At 44.3% G+C, this 26,621-nt stretch overlaps 1 protein-coding gene across 1 annotated transcript in view; it reads right to left on the bottom strand.

The window, feature by feature from the left end:
* KAT6B (lysine acetyltransferase 6B) overlaps positions 1-26,621 on the bottom strand; it is a 318,128-nt gene that overhangs the window by 107,084 nt on the left and 184,423 nt on the right. Inside the window, exons 11-12 of the mRNA XM_077250789.1 lie at positions 9,023-9,184; positions 8,202-8,295 (exon numbers count right to left, since the gene is read on the bottom strand). Of these exons, the coding sequence (XP_077106904.1) occupies positions 8,202-8,295; positions 9,023-9,184 (256 nt within the window). The remainder of the gene's footprint in view (positions 1-8,201; positions 8,296-9,022; positions 9,185-26,621) is intronic.

Below are 26,621 nucleotides of genomic sequence, written 5' to 3'. Positions count from 1 at the left end.
GTATCAAGCAGTAATCGAATGGAGAGGATTTTTAATAAGAGGTAAGTTGCTTGTTTTTACAAGTGGTTCGGTAATGGGTGTGGGTATTGTCTCAACTTACTAAATGGTTAAAATTGCATTCACAAGACTGCTGCTTATTACATACGCTTATAATACTGTCTTGCATACACACGATGAGATTAACATCCGCATTAGTTTATACAATGTCACACAATCTAATTAAACCACTCTGCAGGTTATGTTCCAAAAAAGGTAAAGTCAGAGAGTGGCAGTGCAAGGCTGGGACAATGAGAGATCGCTGCAGGCTGTCACTTAGGGGGGACACACCGGGGGGGAAGGTATCTGACCTTCTGTAATTACCCGAAGCCTCCCTAATTACAAACGCACAAGATCTAACAACCAGAGAACACAACTGAAAATATTAAAACCAGGCAGCGTAAGATTATCGGAATTAATGGCAATGATGCAGCAATCCAGGCTCACGGGCTCACGTCAAATATACATTTACTGCAAAGAATCAACCTTGCTTTAGATTATTCATGTATTTTAGACGGCACAATCTCAGGCACACATTCTGCAAGCAGACAAAAGAGCCGCAGCTGATGCACACAAGCAGCCAAGACTAGCTTATGCAAGGGGTCCTGACAGCCTGAAGAAGACAGGAGAGGGAGGTGGGAAAGGAAGACCTGCATTCCCAGGGTAAGAAGTTACACTCCATGCAGATCATTTCTTAAGGTATGCTTCAGATTCTGCATCATCTCCGGAGATTACATGCCGTGCTGATTGCAGACACCCCAATAAATAACATAGATATCACATTCCCCTCCTTCCAGGAATAGAGCAGCAGCTTTCTCCCACATGCATAACTACCAGAGATGTCGCATGGTAGAGTAGACGGTGAATGCACAAAACAAATCTACTTCTCTATGTACGTACAGAAGTTATGCATTTCATGAAACACTGTTATGACCCCAATGGCAGAGGGTCTCAGAAATAAATACCAAGTCTGCAAACACAAAAAACCAGCTCATAGGGCAGTGGTAACTGGGCTGACCGTATATCTAATCCTAGCACCACAAATAGCAGCAGCCGGGGAACGTGCCTACGTTGGTTCTAGACGTCTCGCGCCAGCCGGAGAACTAACTAACCCTAAAAGGGAAAAGATAGACCTTTCTTGCCTCCAGAGAAAAGACCCCAAAAGTTGGATACAAGCCCCCAACAATTAATAACGGTGAGGTAAGAAGAAAAGACAAATGTAAGAATGAACTAGGTATTTAGCAAAGAGAGGCCCACTGACTAATAGCAGAATATAGTAAGATGACTTATACGGTCAGCAAAAACCCTATCAAAAATATCCACGCTGGATATTCAAGAACCCCCGAATCGTCTAACGGCCCGGGGGGAGAATACCAGCCCCCTAGAGCTTCCAGCAAAATCAGGAATCACATTTAGTACAAGCTGGACAAAAAGTAAGAGCAATACAAATAACCAAAAAACAAGGAAGCAGGACTTAGCTTAATTTTGCAAGAACCAGGACCAGCAGACAGGAGCAAACAGAAAGGACTGATTACAACGATGCCAGGCACCAGACTGAGAATTCAGGAAGTTCATATAGCAACACCCCTGGACTAACGACCCAGGTGGGTGCCAAACTGAGGAAAGACAATCCCAGAGTCATATCACTAGTGACCACAAGAGGGAGCCAAAAAAGTCTAATTCACAACAGTACCCCCCCTTTAAGGAGGGGTCACCGAACCCTCACCAAGACCACCAGGGCGATCAGGATGAGCAGCGTGAAAGGCACGAACTAAATCGGCCGCATGCACATCAGAGGCAACCACCCAGGAATTATCCTCCTGACCATAGCCCTTCCACTTGACCAGATACTGAAGCCTCCGCCTGGAGAGACGAGAATCCAAGATCTTCTCCACCACGTACTCCAACTCGCCCTCAACCAACACCGGAGCAGGAGGCTCAACAGAAGGAACCACAGGTACAACGTACCGCCGCAACAAAGACCTATGGAACACGTTGTGAATGGCAAACGACACCGGAAGATCCAAGCGAAAGGACACAGGATTAAAGATTTCCAATATCTTGTAAGGACCGATGAAGCGAGGCTTAAATTTAGGAGAGGAGACCTTCATAGGAACAAATCGAGAAGACAGCCATACCAAATCCCCAACACGAAGTCGGGGACCCACACCGCGGCGGCGGTTGGCAAAACGCTGAGCCTTCTCCTGTGACAACTTCAAGTTGTCCACCACATGATTCCAAATCTGCTGCAACCTATCCACCACAGAATCTACCCCAGGACAGTCAGAAGGCTCCACATGTCCCGAGGAAAAACGAGGATGGAAACCAGAGTTGCAGAAAAATGGCGAAACCAAAGTAGCGGAACTAGCCCGATTATTAAGGGCAAACTCAGCCAACGGCAAGAAGGTCACCCAATCATCCTGATCTGCAGAAACAAAACACCTCAAATAAGCCTCCAGAGTCTGATTAGTTCGCTCCGTTTGTCCATTAGTCTGAGGATGAAAGGCAGACGAAAATGACAAATCAATGCCCATCTTAGCACAAAAGGATCGCCAGAACCTGGATACAAACTGGGATCCTCTGTCAGACACGATATTCTCAGGAATGCCGTGTAAACGAACCACATTCTGAAAGAACAAAGGAACCAGATCGGAAGAGGAAGGCAGCTTAGGCAAAGATACCAAATGGACCATCTTGGAAAAGCGATCACATACCACCCAGATGACAGACATGCCCTGAGACACCGGAAGATCTGAAATGAAATCCATGGAAATGTGTGTCCAAGGCCTCTTCGGGACAGGCAAGGGCAAGAGCAACCCGCTGGCACGAGAACAGCAAGGCTTAGCTCGAGCACAAGTCCCACAGGACTGCACAAATGACCGCACATCCCGTGACAAGGAAGGCCACCAAAAGGACCTAGCCACCAAATCTCTGGTGCCAAAAATTCCCGGATGCCCTGCCAACACCGAGGAATGAACCTCGGAAATGACTCTGCTGGTCCACTTATCAGGAACAAACAGTCTGTCAGGTGGACAAGAGTCAGGTCTACCAGCCTGAAATCTCTGCAACACACGTCGCAAATCCGGAGAAATGGCTGACAAGATTACTCCCTCTTTAAGAATACCAACTGGTTCTGCGACTCCAGGAGAGTCAGGCACAAAGCTCCTTGAAAGAGCATCAGCCTTCACATTCTTTGAACCTGGTAAATACGAGACCACAAAGTCAAAACGGGAGAAAAACAATGACCAACGGGCCTGTCTAGGATTCAGGCGTTTAGCAGACTCGAGATACATCAGATTTTTGTGATCAGTCAAGACCACCACACGATGCTTAGCACCCTCGAGCCAATGACGCCACTCCTCAAATGCCCACTTCATGGCCAGCAACTCCCGATTGCCAACATCATAATTCCGCTCAGCAGGCGAAAACTTCCTAGAGAAAAAAGCACATGGTCTCATTACAGAGCAACCAGGGCCTCTCTGCGACAAAACGGCCCCTGCCCCAATCTCAGAAGCATCCACTTCAACCTGAAAGGGAAGTGAGACATCAGGCTGACACAAAACAGGCGCTGAAGTAAACCGGCGCTTCAACTCTTGGAAAGCCTCCACGGCTGCAGGAGCCCAGTTAGCAACATCAGAACCTTTCTTGGTCATATCCGTCAAAGGTTTAACAACGCTAGAAAAATTAGCGATAAAACGACGGTAGAAGTTAGCAAAGCCCAAGAACTTCTGAAGACTCTTAACTGACGTGGGTTGAGTCCAATCATGAATAGCTCGGACCTTGACTGGGTCCATCTCCACCGCAGAAGGGGAAAAAATAAAACCCAAAAAGGGAACCTTCTGTACTCCAAAGAGACACTTTGAGCCCTTAACAAACAAAGCATTCTCACGCAAAGCCTGAAACACCATCCTGACCTGCTCTACATGCGAGTCCCAATCATCTGAAAAAAACAGAATATCATCCAGATAAACAATCATAAATTTATCCAGATACTTCCGGAAAATATCATGCATTAAGGACTGAAACACTGAAGGAGCATTAGAGAGCCCAAAAGGCATCACCAAGTACTCAAAATGACCTTCGGGCGTATTAAATGCAGTTTTCCATTCATCTCCTTGCTTAATGCGCACAAGGTTGTACGCACCACGAAGATCTATCTTGGTGAACCACTTGGCACCTTTAATCCGGGCAAACAAGTCCGACAACAGAGGCAAAGGATACTGAAATTTAACAGTGATTTTATTCAGAAGCCGATAGTCAATACAAGGTCTCAAAGATCCGTCCTTCTTGGCCACAAAAAAGAATCCCGCACCGAGAGGGGAAGAGGATGGACGGATATGCCCCTTCTCCAGAGATTCCTTGATATACGAACGCATTGCGGTATGCTCAGGTACAGACAGATTAAATAGTCTTCCCTTAGGAAATTTACTACCTGGAATCAAATCTATAGCGCAGTCACAGTCCCTATGAGGAGGCAGAGCACTGGACCTGGACTCGCTGAATACATCCTGAAAATCAGACAAATACTCAGGAACTTCCGAAGGAATAGAGGAAGCAATAGACACCGGCGGGGAATCACCATGAATTCCCTGACAGCCCCAACTTGACACATACATTGCCTTCCAATCCAAGACTGGATTATGGGTCTGTAACCATGGCAGACCCAAAACGACCAAATCATGCATTTTATGCAGAACAAGAAAACGAATCACCTCCCGATGTTCAGGAGTCATGCACATGGTTACCTGTGTCCAAAACTGCGGTTTATTTTCCGCCAATGGCGTAGCATCAATACCTCTAAGAGGGATAGGATTTACCAACGGCTCAAGAACAAAACCACAGCGCTTGGCAAATGACAGATCCATAAGACTCAGGGCAGCACCTGAATCCACAAACGCCATAACAGGGTAGGAAGACAATGAGCAAATTAAAGTCACAGACAAAATAAATTTAGGTTGCAAATTACCAATGGCGACAGGACTAACAACCCTTGTTAGGCGTTTAGAGCATGCTGATATAACATGTGTAGAATCACCACAGTAAAAACACAACCCATTCTGACGTCTATGATTTTTCCGTTCATTTCTAGTCTGAATTCTACCACATTGCATTAAATCAGGTGTTTGTTCAGACAACACCACAAGAGGATTAGCGGCTTTGCGCTCCCGCAAACGCCGGTCAATTTGAATAGCCAGTGCCATGGAATCATTCAGACTTGTAGGAATGGAGAAACCCACCATCACATTCTTAATGGCTTCAGAAAGGCCATTTCTGAAATTTGCGGCCAGAGCACACTCATTCCACTGAGTAAGCACGGACCATTTCCGAAATTTTTGGCAATACACTTCAGCTTCATCCTGGCCCTGAGAAATAGCCAGTAAGGCTTTTTCTGCCTGAATTTCAAGATTGGGTTCCTCGTAAAGCAATCCGAGCGCCAGAAAAAAACGCATCAATATTTGTCAATGCCGGATCTCCTGGCGCTAGCGAGAAGGCCCAATCCTGAGGGTCGCCCCGTAAGAAAGAGATAACAATTTTAACTTGCTGAGCTGAGTCTCCAGACGAACGGGGTCTCAGAGATAGAAACAATTTACAATTATTCCTGAAATTCCTAAACTTAAATCGGTCTCCAGAGAACAGTTCAGGAATAGGTATTTTAGGTTCAGACATAGGACTACTGGTAACAAAATCTTGTATGCCCTGCACACGAGCAGCAAGCTGGTCCACACTTGTAATCAAGGTCAGGACATTCATGTCTGCAGCAAGCTCAAGTCACTCAGAGGTAAAGGGGAGGAAGAAAGAGAGAAAAAAAAAACCTCAGAATTTCCTTTCTTATTATCCCACTTCTGCAATGCATTAAACATTCAACTTTGGCCTGGCATACTGTTATGACCCCAATGGCAGAGGGTCTCAGAAATAAATACCAAGTCTGCAAACACAAAAAACCAGCTCATAGGGCAGTGGTAACTGGGCTGACTGTATATCTAATCCTAGCACCACAAATAGCAGCAGCCGGGGAACGTGCCTACGTTGGTTCTAGACGTCTCGCGCCAGCCGGAGAACTAACTAACCCTAGAAGGGAAAAGATAGACCTTTCTTGCCTCCAGAGAAAAGACCCCAAAAGTTGGATACAAGCCCCCAACAAATAATAACGGTGAGGTAAGAAGAAAAGACAAACGTAAGAATGAACTAGGTATTTAGCAAAGAGAGGCCCACTGACTAATAGCAGAATATAGTAAGATGACTTATACGGTCAGCAAAAACCCTATCAAAAATATCCACGCTGGATATTCAAGAACCCCCGAACCGTCTAACGGCCCGGGGGGAGAATACCAGCCCCCTAGAGCTTCCAGCAAAATCAGGAATCACATTTAGTACAAGCTGGACAAAAAGTAAGAGCAATACAAATAACCAAAAAACAAGGAAGCAGGACTTAGCTTAATTTTGCAAGAACCAGGACCAGCAGACAGGAGCAAACAGAAAGGACTGATTACAACGATGCCAGGCACCAGACTGAGAATTCAGGAAGTTCATATAGCAACACCCCTGGACTAACGACCCAGGTGGGTGCCAAACTGAGGAAAGACAATCCCAGAGTCATATCACTAGTGACCACAAGAGGGAGCCAAAAAAGTCTAATTCACAACACAACACAACACATCAGTATCCCCACTAAAATGTGAGTAGATTATTTCCTCCTGTTTTTCGCTAATTGTTCTGTAATTGGCCAGATCACATGTGTGAGCTGGGGAAATCTGGAGATGGGGGATGATGTGACTATAGTATGTCTAGAGGTCATACCCTGGCCAGTCCTAACCCTACACTTCTCCACCCGTTACTTGCTGCAGGAGACTTTATCCTAATCTCAGTGTAGACCCTCCAGCTCTCTGATGGACCTGGCCCACCCAGGCACCCCACGGAACATTATTCATCTGAATGGTCAGCAGGCAATGCCACATTTCCTTACAGTTGTAAAGATGGTGAAGGGCATCAGTAGATTTCCAATTGCCAAAATGCTACAGTAAATTAACAGGTTGTCATGCAGAGGTCATGCTTTTACAGGGTAAATATCCCACAGTGGATAATTGTTCTTATAATTCCCTTAACAAACAACATGATCTGACCATATAAACGTATAAAAGAGAAATTGCACAGTTCCGACACAATGGAACATTGTGCCCCCTGCACCGCACTCATCCTGCAGAGCAGGGAGAGTGATTACAGCATGCTCATGGTATTGTGGGGGGGGAATTGCTCACAAAAAAAATATTGAGACACATTTAATATGCCGCAGGTTGACAGATTTTTGCCCCCAATGTCTCAATAATTTTGAGATACTGAGTCACCCTACAAAGTGTTGCGAAGAATGTCCCTTCCAAATCATTGGCCTATGCCAACTCAGCCAACTGGTGAGTAAAATGATGATTGGACATCTAATAGCGTAATTTCTTCAGCCTAAAAGATCATCTTCGTGATCAGTACATCTCCGGTGTGGACAATATGGGAAGCAGACGATTGCAGCAGCAGTTGTTCTTCCTCAGACATGGCCTTACACGAGTATCGATTGATTTGTGCAATCACTATGTCATTACCTGCTGCTAAATACAAAGTCATTAAGCTATAATTGAGCAGGGATAGACTGCCTCCCTCTGAAGATCCATCTAGATGTTACACGAGTCGAATTCCGAAACTGCCATCATCAAGAAGCTTCTGAAGTCAGTATCCATGACAACACACTTCGCACATTGTGCGGAAAATAAAGACTAATACATGTGGTGTTACTCTTCTTACAGCAGTAATATCGCATGTTGGGTGATAATTACGGAATCTGAACAGTGACCATATCAATCATGGTAAACTAGTTTTCCTACCCAAGAAGGCCACAATGATGATGGGCTTATGCTCTTCACAGGTCATCCTAAAATACTGAGTCTGTTCTATAAGCTGTATATTAAAAGGTTTCTGATCAGTGACATCTCCACAATAGTATGTCATTGCTAGAAGATACCCGGGGACAGCAGAAGGAAAGTTACACAGAAGCAAAACTCTCCAAAATCAGTACAGCTACATGAAACATGTTCGGTTCTTGTTATGACATTAGCCACCACACCATTGTTTCTAATAGCATCACCTTTGCTTCTCCACAGGGTTTGAAGTGAAGAACTTACTAAAGTCAATAAGGAACCTTCCAAATCCCTGTCGCTGGTACTGAGGCAATATCATAATACATGACACATTGTATTTCTGCTGGCAAAGTTTCTCCTATGAAAAAAGAAAAGAACAGTCAGTAAAATATACACAATTATGAGTATTATTCAAAACATTTGGAGATCTTGCTTTGTTTCATTTCCATTATTTCTAGAGGGAACAAAGAGAATTTAGAGGTACGGACAATAAAACTTTGGCATCTGTCATTGCATGATCGGGAGCAGCAACTGCCAGCTTAGGCTACTTTCACATTAGCGTCGTGCACTGCACGTCGCAATGCGACGTTGCGGCGCACCGACGCATACTGTGGAAGCGCTGCTCAACGGGGGCAGCGGATGCTGTTTTTCAACGCATCCGCTGCCCCATTGTGAGGTATGGGGAGGAGGGGGCGGAGTTCCAGCCGTGCATGCTCGGTCGGAAATGCTGGACACGACGCACCAAAAAACGTTACATGCAACGTTTTTTGGTGGCGACGGTCCGACGCAACAGTCGCACGACGGTGGCAACGTGTGGCAATGCGTCGCTAATGCAAGTCAATGGAGAAAAAATGCATCCTGCAAGCACTTTTGCAGGATGCGTTTTTTCAACAAAACGACGCATAGCGACGTGCAGTGCACGACGCTAGTGTGACAGTAGCCTAACTGACCTCTTCTCCATACAATGGAAGACACATTGCATCATGCCAAGTGCACAGTGGGGGGTGGGCTAATGCGAATGCATAGTAAAGCACCCCCATACAGGACTAACACAGAATCAGTCTTAGCTACAGCTGTAACCCTACCTTTGAGAAATATCCAACCAAATGACATCCCTTCATATCATTTTTGGTAAGGACATAGAAAAGGAAGGGTTCAACATCATAATAGAGTGTTTTGTGATCCAGGAAGAGCTTGGCTAACAAACACAAATTTTGGCAATAAATTTTGCTGATGTTCCCATCCACCTGAAAAGGAAAAAAGTGATATCCATTATCTGTACACGCAAGTAACAGTCACAATGCTCACACACACTATACAAAAGGCCGGTCCGCTCTCCAGACACTGAACACTTGTATTTCCCATGCACTAACACTCTGGAACGTCTTTTCTAGCAGCTCTATGTTGTAACATTCTTCTGGGTTTTTTTTTCTCCTAGACATATCAAGAAATTGACAACTTTGTGTTACCACAGTTTGGGGCACCTCCCTACACAGTCTGACAACAAGGGGAATGGTAACACCTACTTGTCAGATTGTTAATCCATTAAGGGTAGTGGTGAGCGAGTGTACTCGTTGCTCGGGTTTTCCTGAGCACGCTCGGGTGAACTCCGAGTATTTGTTAGTGTTCGGAGATTAAGTTTTCATTGCGGCAGCTGAATGATTTACAGCTATTAGCCAGGCTGAGTACATGTGGGGGTTGCCTGGTTTCTAGGGTTTCCCCACATGCAATCAAGCTGGCTTGTAGCTGTAAATCATTCAGCGGCCGCAATGAAAACTTAATCTCCGAACACTAACAAATACTCGGAGATCACCCAAGCGTGCTGGGGAAAACTCGAGCAACGAGTATATTCGCTCATCACTAATTAAGGGCCAAAGGATTCATTCTTGGGCTTTTGTTTTTATCTTCCCTTATACCAAGAGTCATACCTTTTTTAATCTTTCCATCAACAGAGTCATATGAGGGCATGTTTTAGTGGGACAAGTTGTAGTTTTGAATGACACCATTTATTTGACCATAAAATGTACTGAAAAACAGAAACATTCTGGGGGTTTCAACTTTTACCATTACAACATTCACGATAGAAATACTGGTAGATTTTATTAGTTCATGCTATTATACACAAGGCAATACCAAATATGTTTCTACATTTTGACATCTACATTTGTGGATAAGAGAGCAATTTAAACTTTTTTATTTCGTTTTTTTTGTGTTTTAATTTTTTTTTATTGATGTCCTTTACATTTTTAGTTAGTCTTCTTTAGTTCTACTTGCACATCTAATCACTTAATCACCTATGGAATAAAATGCAAAACTTCAGTGTTTCAGAGTATTGTAAACAGATGGCAGACATTTGGGCCCTCAGAAGCTATGGCAGTCATTTGGCAACCCCTTCTTCAGATTGTGTAGTGTAACTCTGGAATGCTTCAATCGATCTCACTGATTCTGAGAATGTTTTTTTTTTTTTTTGCGACATATTGTACTTCATGATATCGGTAAAAATTTTTTTATATGACTTGCGTTCATTTGTGAAAAAATTGGAATTTTGTTAAAAATGTAGAAAATTTAGCAATTTTAAAACTTAATTTTTATGCCCTTAAATTGGATCTAGGTCACACAAAATAGTTAATAAATAACATTTACCGCATGTCTACTTTACATCAGAACTATTTTTCAATCATAGTTTTTTTTTAGTTTGGAAGTTAGAAGGGTTAAAAGTTGACCAGCAATATTGAATTTTCCCAACAAAATTTTATAGGGACAACATCATATTTGAAGTGACTATACGACAGAAAATATCCCAAAATTGACACGATTCTAAAAACTGCATCCCTCAAGGTGTTCAAAACCACATTCAAGAAGTTTATTAACCTTTCAGATGCTTCACAGGAATTAATAGCATGTGGAAGAAAAAAATGAGCATTTAACCTTTTTTCATGAAAATTTAACTTTATACACAATTTTTTTAATTTTCACAAGGGTAACACAAGAAAATGGACCCCAAAGTGTGTTGTGTAATTCCTCCTGAGCACAACAATACCAAATATGTGGAGGAAAATTACTTTTTGAGCAGGACTCGGAAGAAGTGGAGCTCCATTTGACTTTTTGAGCTTTTGAGCACAAAATTGTCTGGAATCATTAGAGGAAGCCATGTTGCAATTGGAGTGCCCCTGATGTGCCTAAATAGTTGAAATCCCTCAAGTAATGTCATTTTGGAAACTAGACCTCTCAAGGAATGCATCTAGATGTGTGGTGAGAACCTTGAACCCCCAGGTGCTTCACAGAAGTTTATAACGTTGAGCTGTGAAAAAAAAAAAATTATTTTTTTTTACCACAAAAATGTACTTTTAGACCCATTTTTTTATTTTCACAGGGGAAACAAGAGAACATGGACCCCAAAATTGTTCTGCAATTTCTCCCAAGTATGCAGATACCACATGTGTGTGGCAAATCTACTGTTTGGATGCACGGCAGGGCTTGGAAGGGAAGGAGTAATGTTTTGGAATGCAGCCTTTATGGAATGGTCTGCAGACGTCATGTCGGGTTTAGAGAGTCCCTGATGTGCCTAAACAGTGGAACCCCCACAAGTGACCCCATTTTGGAAACTAGACCCCCCAGCGAAGTTATCTACATATGTGGTGAGCAACTTGAACCCTCAGGCACTTCACAGAAATTTAAAATGATAAGCCGTGAAAATGTGCTTTTAGCCCCAATTTCTCCCTAGTGACGTTTTGATATACAGACATTGATGGAATAGTCTGCGGGCGTCATGTTACATTTGGAGAGCCCTTGATGTGCTTAAACAGTAGAAACCCCCCATCCACGTGGCCCTATATTAGAATTGATCTAGTGTTTTCCTGGTATATGAATCTTATAATGTGGTGGCATACGTAAATTGTGAAGAGTGCATCAGGTTGGCATACGCGAGTTGTATTGTGTACGTTTGGCAAATGCGAGTTGTGTAGTGTACGTCAGGTTGGCATACGTGAGTTGTGCAAGTCAGAAATAGATTTAGTAGTCCCTGGATGTGTGGTACACTTGGAAACATACTTTTTTTTTTTTTTACACAGGCCAGGTTTGTCGGGGCAGGTTTCGCACTGCCATACGGTGTCATTGATTACCCCCTTCTGTAACACACTGGGCACATCTTTTGAGACATTCCTTTCTTTGAGGTTTGATGGACCTCACAGGTTAAATGTTGACGTGGCACGATATGAGCACTTTGATTTTCTGAAGTACTGGGGCCTGCTCTTTCATGACTGCCAACTATTAGGACCTTGATTACTACCTCCTGGAACTGAAGGTACGTATCTATCTGGCCTGCACATTGTGAAAGCACAAAAGCATTGTACATTGATATTTGTACGATGTGCATGACCAGATTTTCGTACTACATCTTCACTTTTCTTTTGGCACTGTACGGCTGGAGGACTTGATCAGAGAGATCAACTCCCCCCATGTTCTTGTTGAACCCCAGTAAACAGTTTGGTTTGTGGACCTGTGTAGAGGTACCTCATACACTGTGTTCCAAATTATCATGCAAATTTGATTTAAGTGTCAAAGATTTAATTGTTTTGTTTTTCAAATAAACTCAAGAATGGTATTGTGTCCCAGGGCTCAATGGATCACTGAAATCAATCTTAAACACATGTGATAATTAGTTTTCCAGGTGATTCTAATTAAAGGAAAACTACTTAAAAATGATGTTCCACATTATTAAGCAGGCCATAGTTTTCAAGTAACATGGGAAAGAAAATGGATCTCTCTGCTGCCGAAAAGCATCAAATAGTGCAATGCCTTGGTCAAGGGATGAAAACCTTAGATATTTCCCGAAAACTTAAGCGTGATCATCGTACGGATAACAGATTTGTGGCTGAATCTGAGCACAGACGTGTTCGTGCTGATAAAGGCATAATGAGGAAGGTTTCTGCCAGACAAATTCATTGGATTAAGAGAGCAGCTGCCAAAATACCTGTCATGGTTAGGACAAGGTTAATGTCCTGTTCTCTCAGGGTTAATGTTGTTAGCCTCTCTTTCAAGATGGGAGGGCTATTTATACTCGCTCCTAACCTGGTATCCTTGTCAGCTATAGGTTTTATGCAGTCTGTATGCTTGACCTCTGGAGTGTGTGGCGGCTTGCATAGTGCTCTTGCTTTTGGTGCTTTACTCAATTCGTTCTCCCGGATTACTGACCCCTGGCTTGGCTTCTGACTATTCTCTGACTCTCCCTGCTGATATCTCCTAATCTCCTGGCTATGACCTTTGCTTGTTTGACCATTCTTTTATGCTTGTCCCTTCTCTGTTTCCCGGCGTCTAGCTCCGCCCCCTGACCTCCTCCCACTCACATGTAGAAGGTCCTGTTTTACCTGATCACTCTGTCACATGTGTAAGGTTCTGTTGGTGATCAGGTTAGTAACTCGGCGTCTAGTTCAGCTCCGTTGCAGCTGGGTGCAGCCTCCCCTGCAGCATTAATACCCGGGCCTCGTGACAATACCATTACAAAGCAGCCAACAGTTATTTGAAGCTGCTAGTGTCTCTGGAGTCACTCGAACCTCAAGATGTAGGATTCTTCAAAGGCTTGCTGTGGTGCATAAACCTACTATTCGGCCACCTCTAAACAGTGTTCACAAGCAGAAACGGTTGCAGTGGGCCCAGACATACATGAAGACTAATTTTCAAACATTCTTGTTTACTGATGAGTGTCGAGCAACCGTGGATGGTTCAGATGGATGGAGTAGTGGATGGTTGGTGGATGGCCAGCACGTCCCAACAAGTCTGCAGCGTCAGCAAGGAGGTGGAGAAGTCATGTTTTGGGCCAGAATCATGGAGAAACAGTTGGTAGGGCCATTTAAGGTTCCGGAAGGTGTGAAAATGACACATATAGTTTCTGCCTGACAACTATCATCAATGGAAAAAAAGCAGAAATGTGCCTTCAGGAGCAAAATCATCTTCATGCATGACATTGCACCATCTCATGCTGCAAAAAATACCTCTGAGTCATTGGTTGCTATGGGCATAAAATGAGATAAACTCATGGTGTGGCCACCATCTTCCTTTGACCTCAACCCTATAGAGAACCTTTGGAGTATCATCAAGCAAAAGATCTATGAGGGTGGGAGGCAGTTCACATCAAAACAGCAGCTCTCGGAGGCTATTCTGACTTCATGCAAAGAAATAGAAACTCTTCAAAAACTCACAAGTTCAATGGATGCAAGAATTGTGAAGGTGATATCAAAGAAGGGTTGCTATGTTAACATGTAACTTGGCCTGTTAGGATTTTTTGGAGTTAAGTAGCTTTTTTTGTTCAGTGAATGTGACCTTCTAATGCTGCAAATTCCACAAATGAGCAGTTTCAGTTCTTTAAAACATATTAAATGTTTAGAAATTTTACTGTGCCTAATAATTTGGAACAGTGCATTTTGAGTTTTTATTCATTTTGGAGATTATACTGTTATCATTGGGAGGTTTCTTCAATAAAATTTGATGTATACTCTAACGGGTGATGACTTATTAGACTGACTGTCATTTGCACCGACCATTTAGGCAAATCCGGGAAAAATGTCATTTGCATAATAATTTGGAACATGGTGTACAGTGGTGGGGGGCTGCCATCACCATGTATGATGGTCAAGAAAAGGACATCTCTCTTATCCTTGTACTTGACCATCAGAATGTTGTCGCTACATTGGGCTCTGCTCTCACCTTTTCTGAGCAGCTGCCCAATTAGCATCTTAGGGAGGCCTTTCTGATTTTTGTGGACAGAACCGCAGGCTGCGGTAGCTCTCGCGGAGAAAGACTTGAAGAGTGGCATGCTGGTATAAAAGATATCTACGTAATGATGATAGCCTTGACCCAGCCGTGAATGCACCAAATCCCACACAATTTTACCTCTCACTCCCATTCAGGGGGTTGAATGCAGGTGTCATTCCCTTCATAAACCCTAAACCTGTGGGTGTACCCTGAGGTGCTCATACACAGGCTGTAGAGCTTAATTCTGTATTTGTCTCTCTTACTGGGATGGTATTGCCAGAATTTGAGCCTCCCCTTGAAATGGATTAGGGACTCATCCATGCGGATGTCCCTTTAGGGAACGTGTTTCTGAAGTGCTCAGCGACTGAACGAACTTTGAAAAGACGGTCAAAGTGGAGGTAATCTCTGGGAGGACACTGTGCATTATCATTGTAATGCAAAAATTTGTGAGTGGCCTTAAAACGTTTATGGGTCATAGCTATGCAAAACAGTGGAGTGTTGTATAAAAAAAACATCAACAGTCCAATATTGCCTGGCTTGTTAACTAAAACCATGTGAAGAACAAGGCCCCAAGAGGTTTTTATCTCGATGGCATCAACAGGCGTCCAGTTAAAAAATGAAATCGTGGTGTTTTGGGCCAAAACTTGCTGGGTGTACAAATCTGTCTTGGCCACCATGAGGTTTACAAAATTCTCAGAGAAAAAGACTCTGAAAAAGTCCATTTCTGTGAGGCTTATGGTCAGGGCCACCATCAGGGCATTACTGCCCTGACTGCCATATGGGGCTCGGCGGGCAGAGGGGGCCCGCATTGAGCCCCATCTCTTCTGCTCATCGGGCCAGGGCCCCAGCAGCAGAATTCTGCCGATGCAGTAACTGAACCTGCGTCCGAGATGCGGGTTCAGTTACTCTATTGCCTTGCGGGCCCGCAAGGCAATAGTTAAAGCCGCCAGCCAATCGGGCTGGCAGCTGACGTCAGCGCGCACAGCACTGGCGTGTGACGCCATTGTCATTTGCCGGCGAGTGCGTGCTTGAAACGCCAGGAGGGATCTTCGCCACAGGAGCACGGCAAGGTAAGGAGAAATTATTATTATCATTTTTTTTTTTATTGAAAGCGGCAAGCCACAATGTGTTTCACCAGCGGGATGGCGACACATGGACCATGTGTCTCCATCCTGGCCAGCGCAGAATGGAGACAAGGGGGCAGGATGGAGACACGGGGGCAGGATGGAGACACGGGGGCAGGATGGAGACACGGGGGCAGGATGGAGACACGGGGGGCAGAATGGAGACACGGGGGGCAGAATGGAGACACGGGGGACAGAATGGAGACAAAGGAAGCAGAATAGAGACAAAGGAAGCAGAATAGAGACAAAGGAAGCAGAATAGAGACAAAGGGGGCAGAATGGAGACAAAGGGGGCAGAATGGAGACAAAGGGGGCAGAATGGAGACAGATGGGGCAGGATCATGGTGCAGGATGGAGACAGATGGGGCAGAATGGATACGATGGAGACAGACGGGGCAGGATCTTGGAGCAGGATGGAAACGATGGAGAAGGATCATGGGACAGATGGGGCAGGATCATGAGACAGATGGGGCAGGATCATGGGACATCACATGGGGGCAGAATGGATACTCATGAGGGCAGAATGGAAGATCATATGGCTGGATCCAGGAATGAGACACAAGGGGGCCAAGATGGGGATATTATTACCAAAGGGGCTAACTAAGGGATATTATTACTGCAGTGACGTGTTTATTTTATTTTTTGAGGATACTGTTTTAAATGGGGAGGCGGTCCTGTTACTGTGCAGAGCAACACTGTCGCTTTTTTTCTTCATCTGCTGTAGTTTAGAATTTAGGAAAAAATTAAGTAATGTGTTCTACAAGCGGAGCTCTAGATAACTGTATTATTTTCTGAAGACTAGCCCTGGCTGGAAGAAGTGATGGTGGTCTGTGCTGGATGAAGATGAAAAGCAAAGATGAAGTATTTCCCCTAGAGACGTCACTGGTGAGTCAGTGTGTTACCTGTACACTGACACTATATACAGAGCTCCTGTGTATAATGTCACCGGTAATCACTGTATTACCTGTACACAGACACTGCATACCAAGTACAGATCTCCTGTGTATAATGGCACTTATCTTGATATTAGTATTGTGGTTTTTTTTTTTTATTCATGATCAGTATTGTAGTATTCAGTCACTATGTGGTGGTAATATGTTGTCCGGCCATGGTGTGGCAGTATTTGTTCCTTGTATGTGCTATTATTTGGTCACTACTGGTGGTAATATGTGGTCTGGTCATGGTGTGGTGGTTTTTGTTCCTTGTATGTGTATGTAGCGCTGAAATCTCATCTCTCGAGATCTTGATCCCAAGATCACCATCAGCGCATGCGCTGCTCCCGGCGGCGGCCATATTCCCGGAGACTAGCGAACCCTGGAAGTGCCTGGGCTCTGGCCTGTCGCAAAATGTAGGCAGAGCCCTGGGCAGCGCCGGACACCCACGCAGCACCGCTGGGCACCGGAGACACCTGCAGCAACGGCCAGAAACCGCCGGGTACCCGGAGACACCCGGCAGCAGCACAAGAACCCTGCAGCAGCGCGCCACACATCGGAGCCCCCACTCATCCCTGCCTGCGGCCTGGAGCATCACCCCACTTCTGCTTCCTGCAGCGACCCTGCTTCACTACAGCCATCACCCCCGGTAGGCAATAAGATGCAAGGATTATAAGAAGCACCACCAATTTATTAAAAAATATTTTTTTCTTATTTTTCTCCTCAAAATTTGGGGTGCGTCTTATAATCCGGAGCATCTTATAATCCAAAAACTACAGTACCTAAATTGTATTGGATATTTTAACAATTGTTTAATAGGATAGAGTAGAGTAGTGCTCGGCCAAAAGAGTCTACCTTGTCGATTTGGCGGCATAAAAAAATCTTTTGGCCAAAACAAAAGCTGCTGGCTGTATGTGTGATCTGGTGATGGGAACTGTTAATGTGTGATTGGTGAGAAGTGGAGTTTTTCCAAGAGAGAGCGGTGGGACCGTTTGAGGGGTGGATGCGGGGCTGGGGTGGAGCCTGGGCGGAGTCTCGAGGGGGCCCCGAACATTTTGCCAGTATGTGACCCCGAAATTCCTAGTGGAAGCCCTGCCTATGGTGTCAAATTGGATACCTGATTGTGCCACAAAATCAGGAATATGGAGCATAATTTTCAGGGGATGAGATGAGGTCTATACGGGGTCAGTAACAGTGAGCGCTGGCTCATTTTCATTTTCTGTCCTGGGGCTTCTGAGTGGCTGCTCGGTATCACTTGAGAAAAGAGAAGGAGGAGGATGAAAGTTAAAGGAGGATGAAAGATAAAGGAAGATGGTATCCTCTCTCTCACTGTCACTGTCGGAGGCAAGGAAAGCATATGCCTCGTCTGCTGAATACCTCATTTGGGACGAGTGGGATGACATTTTTTTTCACGTATGCAGTGTTTGGGTGTTTACCAAATTTTAATCAGGTGTGTGTTTGTGTGGGAGTGTTTGATGAAAACTTTCTTTTATTTAGAAGAGAGAAAAAATTATAATCTAATAAGATAGAAATAAAATAAAAAATGATATAAAAATTTGGTAAAATAATAAACTTGCTAAACGGACATCAGTAAAAAAATAAAAAAAATTACTGAGTGCCCAAAACCGTGGGTACAATGGTCTCTACATGCCTTTCACACTAGCTACTCAAGAGGGGTCCCTCTGTTGATACACAAGGAGGTTAGGTGGGAGGCCAAGGAAGCGAGACGTGATCCAGAGGGTCGTTTTGTCTTTGTGCATGCATTCATTAATTCACGAGAATATGTGATATTGTGTATTTATAACCCCCCCCCCCTGCCAATATGACGGTCCTCCGTATGGCCCTGGGCTTCTCCCTAAAATATCCAGATGCCAATGTTATTTGTATGGGTGACTTTAATCTAGTTATGAACCAATCCATAGATAGACTGAGATTAGATGGCGCAGTGTCTGGGGACGCTTTACCTCAATCCCCCTCTCAATTGGCACTGTTCATGGAAGGTAGCGGTTGGCTAGACTTATGGAGAATAAGTCATCCAGAGGTCAGGGGGTATACTTGCCACTCATCTACTAAGCAGTCTTTGTCTCGAATAGACTATATATTTGGGTCGGGTGGTTTGGCATTATGGGTGACCATAGCCCAGTTATTCTTAGACTTAAATACGGACAATCTGATAATAATAAATCCTGGAAACTGAACTCCTTTTGGTTAAAATTAATAGACTCTAGCGATAGGACAGTCGACCAGTTAAACTGTTTTATTTTAACACACCCGGAACCCCAGAACCTTGTTTTATTTTGGGATACCCTGAAGGCATATCTGAAGGGGTGCTTATCTTCTACCATTTCCTATATCAAGAGGATGACGGCGGGGAAGGATAATGAGATAGAACAAAGATTAAAGGACTCAGAAGCCGCTTATATAGCTAATCAGACTAGCAGTAACAGAATTGCTTGGCTGACTTCCCAGAGGCTATATACTCAACATGCAGACTTTAAGTCAAAACGCAAACTATTCTTTACCCGTCAGTCCTACTTTGAGCTGGGGAATCAGGCCAGTACACTCCTGGCCTTCTTAGTGCGCCAACATAACGCCTCCAACACAATATTGCAGATCCGTATATCAGATGGTTCATTAGTGTCCTCTACTGAAGAAATACTTAAAGGTTTTTATGATTATTATAACTCATTATATAAGTCTAGTAGTAGTTTTGATATTTATGAATGTTTAGATTACTTATCGGATATAATGTTCCCCTCAATGAGCCCATCCCAGCAGGCCTTTATGGAGGCTGAATTTACTCTGGAGGAGGTAGAACATGCTATAGCAGACATGGCTACTGGGAAGGCCCCGGGACCTGATGGATTTCCCATTGAATTTTATAGGAAATACCGTGACAAATTAGCACCTATTCTACTGAAGGTACTCAGGGGAATATGGGGAGGAGAGTCTGTGCCTGACACGTTTTATGATGCCAACATTATCGTGCTCAGGAAGGAGGGGAGGGATCCTCTGGATTGTGGATCATATCGACCAATCTCTTTAGTGAACGTAAACTACAAAATCTTCACTAAAATTCTGGCTACCAGACTGAATACGATTATATTAGATCTTATACACCCGGACCAAACTGGTTTTATGCCTGGGAAAAGCACTTCCATTAATATCAGGCGGGTGCAATCGGTTATTCAATATAGTTCACTAGAACCGGATAATAAATGGGCATTGGCTTCGCTGGACGCAGCCAAGGCTTTTGACTCCCTTGAGTGGTCCTTCCTTTTTGCATGTTTGCGGAAATACGGATTCGGGGACAAATTTCTAAGAGGGATAGGCACATTATATGCAAAACCTAAGGCGCGCATGGTGGTGAATGGTTCTATGTCTGCACCGCTTTCTTTACATAGGGGAACTCGCCAGGGATGCCCTCTTTCCCCAGCTTTATTCGCCTTGGCGATAGAGGCTTTGGCAATACGGATGAGGTCCTCTGTAGACATTAGGGGGATACATATTGCTGATCGAGTGGACATTATCGGTCTCTATGCTGATGATATGGTGGTGTTTATGGACCAAACAGAAGATACGTTACCAAAAGTAATAACGATGATTGATAAATTTAGTAAATTTTCTGGTCTCTACATAAATTGGGATAAATCTGCCCTGATGCCTCTCTCCCATGCCCCAATGTCATGCCTTGAAACTCTCTCGCTATTGCCCATTGTCTCCAATTTTAAATATCTGGGAATACAGATGTCTCAGCGCAGTCAACTAGATTTACATCTTAATATACACCCACTACTGGATCTAGTTAAATCTAAATTTGCTACCTGGGATAAACTCCCACTTTCTGTGGCTGGTCGTATTAACCTGATCAAAATGATACTGCTCCCCAAATTGAGCTATTGCTTCCAGCACAGCGCTGTTTCAATACCTAAATCTTTCTTTGCAACCCTAAACTCCCTTACTACATCCTTCATATGGGGGAAGACTAGGCCTAAACTTAAGTTGTCCACTCTGCAGAGACACAGGCAGGGGGGAGGGGCGGCCTTGCCGGACTTCTACCTATATTACCTTGCCGGACAGGCTAAAATGACAAACTCATGGATGCCCGGGAACCCCCTTCCTAATTCTGAAAGTCATATACTACACTCAGCCAAAATCAATTGCCCGTTGGGGTTTTTGGAACTGGAGAAAATTAATGTTCCCCGTTTGCTGCCTCTGCTCCGATCGACACGATCAATATGGAGGCAAATTAAAAAAATAATTCAATTTGTTGACATAGCAGTCGAAATGCCACTGTGGAATAACAGTTATTTTCCGGAATTATTGGGCCACCCGTCCACTGAGTTTTGGATAGCGCATGGTGTTCTCTCAGTGGGTAACATACATAACCAGGGGATTTTTATCTCCTTTGAACAATTACAAAATACTTATAATATACCGAGGTCTCAATTTTTCCGCTATTTACAACTAAGATCAGCCTTCCAGTCGCACGTACGGAATATGGGTGCGGGTCGAGCTATCTCGTCTCTACCGTTAATAGGAATTCTTAATTCGCAGGGCCCTCAAGGACTCCTTTCCTCTCTATACACCTATCTATTATCCATAGGCGGAGGATCTATTATAGACTCAATTAGGGGGAAGTGGGGGAGGCTCCTTCCGGATACACTAGGAGAAGAATGGGATGAAATCTTGGAATCTCCAACTAAAGTCTCCCCATCAATCAATAACACTGGTCAACAGCATTTTTGGTGCCAAAGATATTTCATCGAATTTAGGGTATTTTTGGGGTGCTGATTCTGAATATGTCATCAGTTTTGCCAGATTGGCTCAAGTTTTTGAGATTTTTGGTATCTTATTTATAGCACTTGTTGGTAAATGCGACGCATCATCTCATTAATTTCTTTGGATTAGTACTTGAACTGAGCAGTTCTCAATATAGTTTTGTGTTAATTAGTGTTCTAAAAGTTTGTTCATAGCTTGATTTTTGCACTAACTTTATGTTGTTGTCTGTTTTCCAGTGAAAAGCATGAACTCATCAAGAAGAAGTTGTCTTAACGATCCAGACTCATTCTGTTACATTTGTGGTGAATACACACTGCCAAAACATAGAAGAAACATATCAGACTTCGTAAAAAAAGTGTATTTTGCCTATTTTGGGGTTATGCTTGGGGACCAAGACAAGTTTTGGGCACCACACATAGTGTGCAAAGCATGTATCGAATTATTACGAAAATGGAGCAAAGGACAAAGAAAAAGCTTCAAATTTGGTGTTCCAATGGTGTGGAGAGAGCCAAAAAATCATCATGATGACTGTTATTTCTGGGCAGTGCAAGTGCAAGGATTCAATAAGCATAAGAAACGAAAATGGGAGTAACATGGAATCTGCAAGAAGGCCTGTCCCTCATTGTGAAGATGTGCCTGTACCTGTGTTTACCATAAATAACAGTCATCATGATGATTTTTTGGCTCTCTCCACACCATTGGAACACCAAATTTGAAGCTTTTTCTTTGTCCTTTGCTCCATTTTCGTAATAATTCGATACATGCTTTGCACACTATGTGTGGTGCCCAAAACTTGTCTTGGTCCCCAAGCATAACCCCAAAATAGGCAAAATACACTTTTTTTACGAAGTCTGTTATGTTTCTTCTATGTTTTGGCAGTGTGTATTCACCACAAATGTAACAGAATGAGTCTGGATCGTTAAGACAACTTCTTCTTGATGAGTTCATGCTTTTCACTGGAAAACAGACAACAACATAAAGTTAGTGCAAAAATCAAGCTATGAACAAACTTTTAGAACACTAATTAACACAAAACTATATTGAGAACTGCTCAGTTCAAGTACTAATCCAAAGAAATTAATGAGATGATGCGTCGCATTTACCAACAAGTGCTATAAATAAGATACCAAAAATGTCAAAAACTTGAGCCAATCTGGCAAAACTGATAGCATATTCAGAATCAGCACCCCAAAAATACCCCAAATTCATTAAAATATTTTGGACACCAGAAAAAAAAATTTTTTTTTGTTGACCTGTGTAATAGAATGACCCAATTGTATATTATACATCAATCCTATTTGACCCCGACTCGTCTCTTTAAAATGGGTCGTCTCCACTCATCAGACTGCTTGAGGTGTAACTCCAGTAATGCGGATTTCACTCATATGATTTGGAAATGTCCTATTGTTTTCCATTATTGGAAAGAGGTGACGACACTATTGACATCCTTGGTATCGATCACTGTCCCACTTGAGCCATTGATATGTTTGTTTGGAGTATGGGAAGCGGAGGCCTGGGACCATTACACTGGGATTTTTCTGAGAGAGACACTGTTTATGGCACGAAAGGTGTTGGCACTACGGTGGATGGGTGGTTCTAGCCCATCTCTCAAAGCATGGGTTGAATTAGTGAATTCAATTATTCCGTATGAGCGGACATTGTATCAAAATAGAGGATGTCCAGCTAAATTTGAAAAAAATATGGGGAAGATGGAACTCCTCCTGTCATACTTTATAGGCAGTGCACGGTTTGCTATCTTTGTAACACTTTAGACATGGCAATGCATGGTAATTGTAATTTAAGGATAATGATGGATACAAAGCAACTGTGTGAATGATTTATTCTGCAATTAATAAACGAATTTAAAAAAAAATTACTGAGTGCCCACAACGGACACTAACCCTATGTTCAGTAAAAAATACTGCAGAAGGGAGGCGTGTCTGGATGCAGGCGTGAGAGGACGTGTGGGTGCAGGGCTCCAGCCAGGCATATTCTCTTACCGGCAGAACCACCCTGCATCGACATATTCACTACCTGGTGGGTCCCAGGAGGGTGAGAAACCCTGCGCTCTCCAGAGTGGTGTCAGCAGGCTCTGCGACAGCCCTGAATGCCTTTCTCCTCCGGGAGCAGGGTGCCGCCGGGGTCTGGGTGCCATCTTGTCGAGAGGAGAAGGCAGCAAGGGAGCACGCGGGAACCGCGACTCATGGAGTCCTGGATGAGGGAGAGCAGCGTTAGGGCACATCTGGCCCTACAGCCCAAGGCTGCCGTCACACTAGCAGTATTTGGTCAGTATTTTACATCAGTATTTGTAAGCCAAAACCAGGAGTGGAACAATCAGAGGAAAAGTATAATAGAAACATATGCACAACTTCTGCATTTATCACCCACTCCTGGTTTTGGCTTGCAAATACTGATGTAAAATACTGATCAAATACTGCTAGTATGACGGCAGCCTAAGGGTTCATCACCATACCCACGTGACATTATCTGTTGCCTTCATAGTTTCAAAACAAAGGAAAGAATTATGTCAAAAGCCAGGTCCCTAAAGGAGATTTTGTACCAGGGTACTGCTATTCAATTGTTTGTTGACTTATCTTGTATTACCCTGCAAAAAAGGTGGCTTCTCAGGCCCCTGTTGTCCATTCTGAAAGACCTCAGAGATCCCTATAGATGGGGTTTTCCTTTTGCTTTAAAGCACGGAGAGAGGGTGTCTCAGCGACACTGTGCTCCCTGGAGGACCTATCGTTTTTTTTGTGACAAGTTGGGGCTTCAGGTCCGTAAGATTGATGACTGGGGCATCCCTAACCTTATGGGTCCGCCTCACCTCCGGTTTTGGACCCAAAAAAGAAGGAAGGAACATCTGAGTGGAAGGGGCAAAAAGAGGAACAATCCAAACTGGTCTTCACTGAACTGTCAGACTTAGGCCATGTTCACACAATGCGTTTTTTACTGCGGAACCGCGGCGATTTTGCCGCTGCGGGTCCGCAGCTGTTTTCCATGCAGGGTACAGTACAATGTAACCCTATGGAAAACAGGAAACGCTGTGCACATGATGCAGAAATTCACTAAAAAAGCCGCGCTGAATAGCTGCGGTAAAAAAGAAGGACCATGTCACTTCTTTGTGCGGAACTGCAGCGGTTCTGCACCCATAGACCTCCATTGTGAGGTCAGACCCGCAGTAAAACCCGCAGATCAAAAATATATCTGCGGGTTTTATTGCGGTTATGGGTGGAGAAACCGCTGCAGCAGGAAGTGCGGGGAAGCGGGCGGAAGTACGTGGGCGGAAGTGCTTGGGCGGAGTGTGTTCCTGTATCCCGAAGAGACATGGAGGCATACCGTCGCATGGGGATCGATGTCGGCCGTTTGGTTGATTTGGTATGTGTGTGTGTGTGCGCATGTGTGTATGTGTGTGTGTGTGTGTGTGTGTGTGTGTGTGTGTGTGTGTATGTGTGTGTGTGTGTGTGTGTCCCCATGCGACGCTAGTGCCACCATTGTGCTAGGCTACGTTCACATTTGCGGTCGGCGCCGCAGCGTCGGGCGCCGCAGCGTCGCCGCATGCGTCATGCGCCCCTATATTTAACATGGGGGCGCATGGACATGCGTCGCACTTGCGTTTTGCGCCGCATGCGTCCCTGCGGCGCACGCGTCCGGGCGCATTGGACGCAGCAAGTTGCATTTTTGCTGCGTCCAAAATCAATCAAAAAAAGGACGCATGCGGCGCAAAACGCAGCGTTGTGCATGCGTTTTTGTTTGCGTTGTGCGTTGCGGCGCCGACGCTGCGACGCACAACGCAAATGTGAACGTAGCCTAAGTCGCCGTATGGGACTACTACTCCCATCCGGTATTAGGATGGGAGAGTTGTCCCTGTGTCCGGCGACTTAGCACAGTTGTAAAGTTACACAAAACACACACAATACACATACATGACACACAGTACATACAACATATAACACAGAGTATATACTCACCAACAGCACACTGGTAGGCGAAGCCCTCGATCCCCTAGAAAAAATCCCAAAATAAAAAATCAAATTCATACTCCCTGTCCGCAGAATCCATAAAACGAGTGTCCCACGCCGATCGGCTGCTCTCCGGCAATACACTGCCAGGAGCGAAGCTCCTAGCAGTGTATCGCGTACTGTTCCGGAGTTCAATGGCTCCGGCGTCTCGGTTAACGGCAGTACAGCTGCGTTGAACTTTCCCACGCAGCACTGCCGTTAAGCGAGAGTGCCGGGGTCAATGACCGCCGGTAAACTCGCTCGCGCATGCGCAGTGACACGCCGACAGGAACTATGGCTCCTGTCAGTGTGTTGCTGCAGCCGTGGAGAGCAGACATATCTCTGGATGTGTCTGTTCTCCATGGAAGATCTTCATGGGACCCTCGATGGATTTCTGCGGACAGGGCCAGGGAGTATGAATTTGTTTTTTTATTTTGCGTCTTTTTCAGGTCGAGGGTCTTCAGGACGGATTGAGCGTACAATAAAATATGGTCAAAAAGTGGGTGTCTTTATTTCATTAAAATATTTTTTTTCGAGTGTTTGTGGGTTTTTTTTAACCCTTTCATTGGATTAATAATGGATAGGCGTCTTATTGACGCCTCTCCATTATTAACCGGGATTAATGCCACCTTACAATAGCAAAAATATGTGCAACTGAAATACGTGGCACTTAAATACGTGATACGTGGCACTTAAATACGTGATACGTGGCACTTAAATACGTGATACGTGGCACTTAAATACGTGGCACTGAAATACGTGGCACTGAAATACGTGGCACTGAAATACGTGATACGTGGCACTGAAATACGTGATACGTGGCACTTAAATACGTGCCACGTATGTGATACGTGGCACTTAAATACGTGATACGTGGCACTTAAATACGTGCCACGTACATGATACGTGGCACTTAAATACGTGATACGTGGCACTGAAATACGTGATACGTGGCACTTAAATACGTTGCACTTAAATACGTGGCACTGAAATACGTGATACGTGGCACTTAAATAGCTGGATAGAGCTGGATCTGCGGGCTGTGATCTGGCCTACGCTCAGCACTCTGCGGAGCGCTGTCATTCAAAACACGTCCAC

Source organism: Ranitomeya variabilis, chromosome 4 (genome assembly GCF_051348905.1).
Source record: "Ranitomeya variabilis isolate aRanVar5 chromosome 4, aRanVar5.hap1, whole genome shotgun sequence".
In the NCBI taxonomy this organism is placed as follows: Eukaryota; Metazoa; Chordata; class Amphibia; order Anura; family Dendrobatidae; genus Ranitomeya; species Ranitomeya variabilis.
This window is presented reverse-complemented; position numbering and strand designations above follow the sequence as displayed.